Source organism: the organism of the source record quoted next, unplaced genomic scaffold, assembly GCF_019419815.1.
Source record: "Pyrus x bretschneideri cultivar Hongxiangsu unplaced genomic scaffold, Pyrus_bretschneideri_v1 Contig59, whole genome shotgun sequence".
NCBI classification, from domain to species: Eukaryota; Viridiplantae; Streptophyta; class Magnoliopsida; order Rosales; family Rosaceae; genus Pyrus; species Pyrus x bretschneideri.
Window position 1 is genome coordinate 1,155,521 of NW_025999797.1, and position 10,464 is coordinate 1,165,984.

The 10,464-nt window shown below is 39.6% G+C and overlaps 1 protein-coding gene across 1 annotated transcript; it reads right to left on the reverse strand.

Annotated features, from left to right (window-relative positions):
• Positions 1-5,352: 5,352 nt before the first annotated feature.
• Positions 5,353-10,076, reverse strand: LOC103937745 (zeaxanthin epoxidase, chloroplastic). The gene is made up of 16 exons (XM_009347693.3): positions 9,400-10,076; positions 8,779-8,941; positions 8,479-8,553; positions 8,246-8,346; positions 7,999-8,114; positions 7,660-7,871; positions 7,470-7,561; positions 7,192-7,306; positions 6,990-7,093; positions 6,782-6,827; positions 6,592-6,656; positions 6,421-6,507; positions 6,197-6,251; positions 5,998-6,086; positions 5,768-5,852; positions 5,353-5,632 (listed from the first exon to the last, which is right to left on the reverse strand). The coding sequence occupies exons 1-16, from the start codon at positions 9,912-9,914 to the stop codon at positions 5,558-5,560; spliced, it is 1,995 nt and encodes a 664-aa protein (XP_009345968.2). The 5' UTR covers positions 9,915-10,076; the 3' UTR covers positions 5,353-5,557.
• Positions 10,077-10,464: the final 388 nt, after the last annotated feature.

Genomic DNA, 10,464 nt, shown 5'->3' on the forward strand with positions numbered 1-10,464 from the left:
CTTGATTGATGCAAAAAAACTTATTGGTTTGTTGTTTCTAATACAGAAACTCATTTGTTTGTTTTTATGCAGAGAATTATTTGTTAAATTATTTATATAATGAATGATAGCTCTTCGTGACAAATAAAAACACATAAATACTTACTATTTTGACTTTTATCATGTAACAATTTGCGATTCTTCGCGACAAATGGTAAGTTCACGTGAGTAATTATTATTTAACTCTTAACACCAACAATCCTTTTGTGACAAATAAATATACCGTCACTAATTCATCTCTTTTATTATCACTCTTTCCACACGACATCTCCTTCACACCCAACATCTCTTTTTTAAGAAAAAATAAAAAAAACATCAATCCATGTTCCAAGAACATATTTGTGCAGCGAAATGTGATTGTTTGGGTAAGTATTTGACGAAATGTTGGTTGGTCATTGTGATGCTTTGGATGTATACGGAGAGAGCCGAGGTCTTGATGCCTTTGGGTGTTGATCTACATGCTGCATTCATCCATTTTTGCACTATTATACATGAATTTCGGCCTGGATGGGATCTGGGAGATGCATCGGCTAAAGCTATTAAGTTGGGTGCCGGGACAAGTATGACCCTGCAACCTGAATCTTAAAAACTACATTAGTTTAAGACACATCACAACTTGTACGGTGACGTAACATGGAAACCATACCTCAAGGAAATTTACTTCGTTTCTAATCACACTAAGGGATATTAATACAGCTCATAGAAAACTAACGAAATACGTAACAAATACGACGGAAATACAGTAAGATACGATGGACTGTAATTGTGCCCCAGCTTGGGCTACATAAGTTGTATTTATAATTGGGTCTCATCCCGCCACCAACCCAGCAACCCTTCGAATTAAAAGGATGGCAACGGGAGGTGAGATTTGAGATTTTGGAGTATGATAACAATATCGGATCATCTAACAAATTAGATATGCATTTAGTTAGTAACAAGAACAAATAATAGGAGCATGAACAAAAACAGACAAAACAATTACAGTGTGATTTCTGCAGAGAGGTTGCAACACTGAAAGACCAGCAGAGAAGGAGGAAAAGGAGAAATGGAGAGCAAGGTAGTAGCCAAAAAAGAAAAACAGAGTTATCAGATAGCAATTAGCACAAATATCTTCTTAGCTCTCCTAATTTAATAATTTAAAAGCATCACTTGTACTCCCAACCAAAAGGTGGAGAACTGAACCACAACCGAACGGTGAACAAACAGCCTCTCCAATTAGGAAAAAAATTCTGAAAGCAACCCTACCCCTCGCCTGCCTCCCCGCCTCGCCGGCGACAAAAACACAATCAAGCTTTCGGGCGCCCCTACCCCTTGCTTGGCTCATCCTAACCCTCCCTTTCTCCTCCCATCTGTCATCCCACCCCTCGTTTCCAAACCACACGACTCTTCCCTCCTCCCTCTTCTTCTCGCTGCCATCCTCGCAGGCTGCAGGTCACCCATGCTCTCTGTCGGTGACTCGGCGCAGCCTCCTCACCCCATCCCCGTCCGCCAAGAACTATTCAAAGCAACCAAACAAACCCCAGCCGGAGCCCAAACCCACAAAGCCCATTCTTTAAAGCAATGGCATGGACGTAAATAAAATAAAATTCGGCCGAAAACACTGTCCAGTTGAACAGTGCAATTGGAGATCCTGCTTTAGACTAAAGTAATGCAAGATCCGTCTAATTGTTGGATTAGATTGCGTTCCAATATTTTTGTTATTGGGTCAGATTGGATATAAGGCAATTCGGTCTATATCCGACTTGTTTACAGGTCTACAAACAAAACATTTTCAAACTACATTTATTTCTTAAGCATCACAACTTGTTAATTGTTCTTATCTTACTGGAAGTAAATTTGTTGGGCCGGAACCCCAATACCTGTGTAAGGGAAAGACTAAAAAAACAAAAGGTGAACAGTGCTTTTGGTGTCACCAAACTTCGACAAAAATATTTAGATACAAATACTCTTAAGACAGAAAACTTCAAAGGCATTCCAAAATAATGCAGGGGCATTTTCGTTATTTTAACAATGCTTTTTTTAATAATTAATTTTTTGGTACAATTTTTTTTGTTTTTTAAATTAGTGCGTTATAATAGGTTAGCAATAATGCGATTCAATTTTTCTATTTTTAAACACGTTCAAAATATATTAAGAGGAGTGTAATGCCGGTTATAAAAAAGGTTTTTCACATGCGGATAATAATGTGATTAAATGTCACATCCCCGCCCGGGCGGGACCACTTCCCGGGCCCGCTCCACCACCGTAGCACGATATTGTCCGCTTTGGGCCCCGACCACGCCCTCACGGTTTTGTTTTAGGGAACTCACACGAGAACTTCCCGATGGGTCACCCATCCTGGGAATGCTCTCGCGCGCTACTCGCTTAACTTCGGAGTTCCCATGGAACTCGAAGCCAGTGAGCTCCCAAAAAGCCTCGTGCTAGGTAGGGATGGGAATATACATATAAGGATCGCTCCCTGGGCGATGTGGGATCTCACAATCCACCCCCCTTAGGGCCCCGACGTCCTCGTCGGCACACACGCGACCAAGGTTAGGCTCTGATACCAAATGTCACATCCCGGCCCGGGCGGGACCACTTCCCGGGCCCGCTCCACCACCGTAGCATGATATTGTCCGCTTTGGGCCCCGACCACGCCCTCACGGTTTTGTTTTTGGGAACTCACACGAGAACTTCCCGATGGGTCACCCATCCTGGGAATGCTCTCGCGCGACAAATTCTTTGAAAACCATTTCATAAAATACATTCTAACCCCTCTCCGTAAAACCTGTATACTTCCCAGAAAATAAACATATATACGTATATACAAATATGCTAATCATGCTCAAAGGTATGTCATGTCAAAGCCTCATAATGATATGCAAGTGCTCAGGTATAAATCACATCAATAGCATAACATCTGACAGCCGGAGTCCCTTAAGTGACCTGTACGGCTGAATCTAGAGCTCAAATCCCAATCTCAATAACTAAACCTGCCCACGAGTCGGAACCACCTAAAGTGGTCTGTACGACAGGCCTGGGTGCGATACATATAAACGCTCTAGTGCTACGATCACGTGAAGACTGTGCGAATAATCGCGGGTCACCTACGAGTCGGAACCACCTATAGTGGTCTGTACGACAGGACTGTGCACCTAACTTGGATCCAAGCTGAGCGTGTGGTGCGGGAGGTGAACAACACGTGAAGGACTGTGCCCTACTCTGGGCGGGAGCACTAACACCGGGGGTGCAGGTTATGAGCTCTCTAAGCATCTCTAACCATTATTTAATGCAATCGTTAAATAACGCTTACCTGACACTTATCTATGCCTCCACAGCACCAACATATATATATATGACATATGCATAATTGAATATATATAAATAAACGTATATGCCACTAATCATGCATAACCACCAATTATATAAAAGGAATGGCATATAACGAAGCATTTATACTAATTTCTGGGAATTAATATGTATATAGGTATATACGGAAAACCAAAAGCCCACTCACGCTTTTGTTTTGCGCCCCTCCAGGTTCTAGTAGCTTAGCGGGTTTGGTGGTCTTCCCAGAGGACGTCCCGGCATTTCTGACAGACACTCACCTATGTAGGGTCACCTTCGGGTGCACTATTGTTGTATCGTTTCTTTTGGACTGCTGTAGGCTTTAGGCTCTGAATTCAGCGACTTACTTGCGCTAGCACATACTTTATCACGTTATAATTGCTAGTTTTTAAATTATTCGTACTTTTATATTATTTCGTTTAGCTTCCACACTGTGCACATGGCTACGTCATTTCCACGTGACGGCCAGCATGCCCTGGCCTCGGTTGGGGTGTGTCATTAAATAAGTTGTCAAATGATTTTGTTTTTTAAAAAAAAAAAAACTATATTACCACACTAAGGGGGAAGGGGTGGGCTTAGCCTCACAATTGTCTTAGCTTCATAATGGGCTAGTAATAATGTGATTCAATCAGTTGTTTATTAAATATTATTTTCTCTAATTTTAAACACATTCAAAACATCTTAAGAGGCATGTAATGCTGGTTATAATGTGATTAAAGTAATTTTCAAATGAATTTTTTTTAACAAACGATATTATCTACCCTAAGAAGGAGGGGGTGGGCTTAACCTCACAATAGGCTAGCAATAATGTGATTCAATCAATTGTTTATTAAATATTATTTTCTATATTCTTAATGCAAATTCTATAGAGACCAATTTTATTATGTGAATTCAACTGTTTTAATTGATTTATAAGGGGTTTCTTCTAGTATGATCTAAAATTATTCATTTACTTTAAATATTTAACTTTCCTTTTGTCAATTTACGCATATAAATACATTTAAAACGTGTAAGTCGCGCATAGCACGTTGTGATTCAAAAAATGTATTCTGCACTCGTGTGAGTGCGTGCATGAAGGCTAGTCCCTGACAATAATAGTACAATCATGACACATAGTCTATATACTATAAATAAGTATACTATCAATATAAAAGGGATATATCGTCTACTCTAGTCACATGCAAACTATGTGCACAACCTAGTCGGGCGGCAAGCTGGGGCCTAGCGCTTAGTCGGCTAGGAGGAGTCTGGGCAAGTGTCTAGGCGGATTTAAGTAAATATATTATATTTTGTGTAAATAAATGTCTTTTTATACTTAAAATATATATAATTTCATCATAAACTAGAAAATAAAATGACATATATTATGAAGTACTAGGATATAATGAAAACATGGGAAACAAACACATAATGCATGTTCATTTAACTCTCTAAGTAAGTTGCAACTTAAGCAGGTGTTTAGGTGGGTCTGGACGGCTAGGTGGGTGCCTCAGCAGGTCTAGGCACCATTTCTTAATTTTCAAATGCTAAGGCATTAATCGGTGCAGTGACCAGCCGCCTATCACCGGATTTTTAAAACAACGGGATGAAGCGGGACCCAAAAAATTGGGTCAAGGACACTCACCCTACACGTGGGGTCAAAGGACCCACCTATCACATGGTAGTATGGGCCTGATCTCTGGCTCTGATACCATGTAAACTATTAGAGACACAGGCCAAATGCCCACTTCCAAAACATCATGAATAATCCGTCATGTATAAGATTTTATCCAAAAGGCCTCGATATTAGTTAGAGTGGAGTTGGGATATTTAAACTCTTCTTTTCATAGAGATACGATCGATGTGAGATATTTCAACAAGATTTAGCATTCATTGTTTATAAAATAAAAAATAAAAAAATAAAAAATAAAAAAAGAAAGAAACTAAAGCTGTAAAATTTCCAGTTAGTCCTGAACACATTGATGTACACAGCAACAAATATCAAGAGACTGGTCAAAATTGATATATTCACATTCATCATGAAGACAGAAAGTTCTACATGTCGTGCATATTTCGTCTTTTTTTCTTTTTTGGAAGGGTAGCGTCTAATGTTGGTTTAATGCTATTTACTCTGCAAAACGCAGCATATTCACATTTTGCATTTCCAATGCTCTCAACAATGCTGTACAAATTTCATTATATGAAGTTACCGTCACGCAGCTTGAAGAACTCCTTCCTTCTCGGCACTTTTCGGAGAAGACTTCATAACTTTAACCCTGAACGCCACCTGCATAATAATAATTGGACGCTAAGAATCCATTCCGACAAAAGGAACCACCGCGCAAAAATGTGGCACCATTTGCCAGATACGATAGATTCTGTGAGTTATGCAGAAAACTATACGGTAAGGATTGTTTACTACCTTCTGGGAACCAATCTCAATAGCATCGGAAGGATGTAAACGAGCCGGGGAATTTGGGGGTACTCGGTATCGCTTCTCCTCAATACTGCACAAGTAGAAGGTATTATAGGGGAAATACAGGGAAAAGTTTTAACAAATTGAGTTGCATGCAGAAAAGGCGAAAACCACTTTGTTTCAGCTCTCTCGGTAAAAAAAAAAAAAAAAAAAAAAAAAACACCCTTTCTACTTACTCAGCAATCCAGGTACCATATTCACTTTGCAAATCAGTCACGTAGAAGGCACCATCCTTGTAGCTGATACGAGCGTGCATATCCGAGACCTGAATTAAGAAATACCTCATCACTCAATCCAGAACACACTAAAAAAAAAGGGAAGAAATAGGTTTGTTTCTGGAGATAAATGTAAAGTGAACAGAACCGGCCAAATCACCTGGGGCGAGCGTATTGTTATTGATGTTCCAGAAGCATCCCCATGTGGTACGCTCCTACAATTAGGAGAAAACATCATTAGAATTTTCTTATTTAGAACATCTTACTGAAAACACTTGTGCCTTCCAAAATATAAGGCAATATGGGGCTGATGGTTCTGTTCTATACAACAATATAATGTGTGTCTTGTAGGGGAGGACGGGAATGATGGGTATGTAGGCATACCCGATTATGCAGGATGTTTTCTCATCTCTATTCAAACAAATAAGTTGCGAAGCATCGTTGTCTTGCCCACAAGGTATAAGATACCACCTACGAGAACAAATTGAACATCAACACAACTACCTTGGATTACTAAATTTACTGAAAATATACAGAAACTGGGATAAAACTTACTCTCCGTCAATAGCACGCTCCAGTGCATCATCGTCTTCAAACCATGTTCGTAACTGGTCACTTGCCTTCATAAAATTTGCCCGCATATTAGCAGTTAAGTAACAACAAAATCCAAAAGGCGACCCGAAGATGAAGGAAAGAAATAACAACTTCTATACAATGCTGATGAATAACACTTTGAACAACGTACTTTATCTGAGAGCCTGCAACTGGGTGACCTTCCTTCAAGTTTTGAGCTGCAAAGAAACATCGTCAGTTTCTCTGTAGAGTATCCGTTTAAAGCACATGAAGGTCTATGATCCAAGCGCCAACAGATTAAATTGTAATAAGATTTTTATAACTAAAATAAAAAAGATTAAGCAAAAGACACAGAAAGTTACAGTTGATCAAAATTTTACCTGTTACCACCTAAGACCCAGCTCAGCATCAAAGGCATTGCCTTATCAATAAAAACTCTCCCACCAACTCTTCCCGGATGTGGTATCCGAAACTTCGTCAAAAACTACAAGGGTATTAAGCCAACATGAGTACATATGCGTCTTCGTTCTATCATCTATTCATTTAACTGATTTTCAGTATGTCCTTAATAAAAGGTCTTACCGACAAAGGACCAAGTCCCACTCCCAGATAAGCCTTGTAAGTGGAAGCCATTAGTGCAGCCATTCTGGCCATTCCATGAATAATGGCAACCCGCAGTCTTCTAGAATTCTCATAGCTGAAGATAAAGTAAAAAAACTCACCAAAGTCTATACAACAACTGCTTTGGCATATAACTTAAATCTACGATTTTCATATTAAGAACACTAGATTCAGATGTATCAGGAAGCGTCATCAGCTTATCTCAATTAACTTTCATCAATATAATAGCGTGGGGTTACCTTCTCAAAGAAGAATTAATGTCAAAAGGAGTTCCTGATTCGCTGCTTTTCTGCCATGCTTTATCAAGCTCCATGGCAAGTTGATAACCATCCTGTGATGATGAAGTAATAGGGTCAGAAAGAATGCTCAACAACATGATCTGGGTGATGGATAATGCCCGGTGTTGAACCAAATCAGTGCAATGCATACCTCAATGGCCATGCATCCCCCTTGACCCATATTTGGCTGCATAGCATGAACAGAATCGCCAAGCAAGGTTACACGACCCTTTCCCCAGGTTAGGATGGGTGTCCTATCATATATGTCTCGTCGTAGAATTGCATCTTCCTCTGTGGCAAGTAACAAATCTATCACATTATCACACCAGCCCTCAAATATTTTGAGCAGCCTTTCCTTTTTACCTGCCAAAAAATGGACAAGAACAAATGAATCGTATGTTTCTACTATCATAAAGAGTGAAAGCACACACATATATCACCATCTGACGTTTTCAACTACATAAGAAAGGCTGAGAATCTCAATCTATACCATTGGGGCTATCAACACCACCAGGTGCTTCCTTGTGAAATGCATACCACTGCATCTTTCCTGCACCGACATCTGAAGAAACAAAGTATTGCTTGTGCCCCAAGAATACGCGGTACCTTCAGAAGATAAGTTTAAGTTTAAGTCTTCACGTATAATATAACCTGACATATAAGAAGATAATGAAACGGTACAAATGCAGGTAAACCCGTAAACTAGCCATACTTAAAAAATAAAAGGTCAGACATACCCTACAGAATTTATGTCAGCAGGCACAAAATCTGCAATACCAGTATAGCAAGTGTAACCAGAGTAAACAGCTTCCGTTAATCCAAACAAGTTCTTCCTCACCTACTCACGAGAAAGAGTAATTGATTTCAACGTAATATTTTTATAATGAATATACTATGCAGATTATGGTATATCAGTAGACAATATTTCATATGTGTGCCCAGAATTTTGAGCCTCGGAATTTCGCAATACCTTTGACCATATACCATCGGCTCCAATCAGAACATCGCCTTCAAAACGCTCGCCATTCTCAAGTATCACATTAACCTATTAAATTGACAAAGGTATAAGAATTCTTATCAAATGCCAAACCAGATGAATTCTACGCAGTTCAAATGCATTGAAATAGCATTGCGAAGATGCACATTATACAAAAACACAAACAAAAAGTACGAAACGTTTCTCAATTTTCTTTTTCTTTTCGCATTTCTAAGCTACAAACACAGGTACAAACAAGATTTAACAAATTAACAGGTAGTATGAGATCATTACCTTATCTCCAACATCCTCAAAGTTAACAACATTACTACCATTTATAATAATGTTGTCCCCGACAGCACGAGCCAGTATTTGTTGCAATGTCATTCGGCTTATAACTCTTGTAACTGGAAGCCCCCGTTCCACTGCAGGAGTGAACGTGTCAAACTTGACATACCTGATAATCAACTAATCATCAATACATTTGAATGGCTGCATACAAATCACAATCGCTCCGCGTACACATCTTATAACAATCATCAATTACGGATCATGTAAATTGTGTTGAAAATTGAAATGAACAATTTCTACTTTTATGATAAAGGATTTTATTTTACATAATTTCTTCATCCATTATTCTTCTTGGTTTTCATCAATGAAACAAGAAAATAAATTCTTTTGACTTCTTCTCATTATCTCATAAAGGAGTATGTAGATTCCCAAAATTATTTTAGCCTAAAAACAATCAAAGGGAAACAAATTTGGCAATCAATAAAAACTTGATCACTTAAAAACTCAGAAAAACCAACAACAAAAACTCTTATAAGCTACCAGTCTAAAACAACCACTATCCGTTATCGAGTCCAGTCGAATCATAGACACCAAACGCGACCTCGATCAATCAAAACAACTTACCAAGTACCAGAAACCCCATCAACGAGTCCATTGATCCTATCCCCAGTAACACAACCAACCGTCATAACCTCCTCAGCAACATCCACATCAATGGCTTCCAACGCCGCCAACGCATTACTCTGTATCTGAATAGGACCTCTGTACTGCCCCTCTCCTCTCACAGCACTCAAATCCTTCTCAAACACCACCACATCAAATCCCTTCTTTTTCGCCGCCAGAGCAAAAACCAGCCCTCCGATTCCACCTCCGGCAACCAGAATTCTCAGGTTCTTCTTCTGCTGGGTCGGTGCGGGCGCACTAGTGGAGGCCTCTGCGGGTGGCGCCGCCGTAGCAGCTCTCACCTCAGTCAAACACTTGTTATTCCCAGTTCTTGCTCTGCTTCTCAAATGGCAGTTGTAGTGAAAATATGGGGAAAATACAAGTGGGAAGTCTTTGTTGGCGGGACACGGCAGGTGGGATCTTGAGAAAACTACCGCCGCTGGGTTCATGGAGTTGCAGAAAACAGCGGAAGCCATAGGTTTGTGCTCTGAGAAGCAAACAAGAAAGAACAAAAAAACAAAAAAAAAAAATGGAACACAAAAAAAATGAAAGCTTCGGGCTTTCTTGCTCTGTGTGGAAAGATAACGACTAAGAGTCTGAAGATTTGAGAAGGGAGAAAAAAAATGGAGGGAGAGAGAGAGGTAGGGAGATAAAATAATATAGGTGACTGGGAGCCACTACCTTTGAAGGCTTGAATTGTCCACCAATCATGGAGATTCCCAAGCCATGTGGCAGTTTCTGGGCGAGACAAACACCATTTCCTTCTCAAGAGGGAAAAATTAAATCTTTTTTGAAGGGATGTGATATCCGAGAAAAACTTCTGTAGAGCTTTACCTGTGATGGATTTTGCTGAGTAGCACTACAATTCATCAAACTACAACAGACAATTATCAAGAAATGTGTGAGAAGTAAAATGGGGTGTGTGGATAGTACATCTCTTTTTGAAGTGGTGGTGGGTTGATATACTATTTTCATTATTTGCGAAAAATAGTAATATTGGGGCTGGATTTCAACTTCGTAATTTTT

Coding starts and splice junctions, on each gene's coding strand:
- LOC103937745 (XM_009347693.3), bottom strand. CDS start 9,914: ATGGCTTCCGCTGTTTTCTGCAACTCCATGAACCCAGCGGCGGTAGTT. Junction 7,872..7,998: donor TGGTGTTGATAGCCCCAATG/GTATAGATTGAG, acceptor ATTTTTTGGCAG/GTAAAAAGGAAAGGCTGCTC. Junction 5,633..5,767: donor TTGAGATTGGTTCCCAGAAG/GTAGTAAACAAT, acceptor ATTATTATGCAG/GTGGCGTTCAGGGTTAAAGT.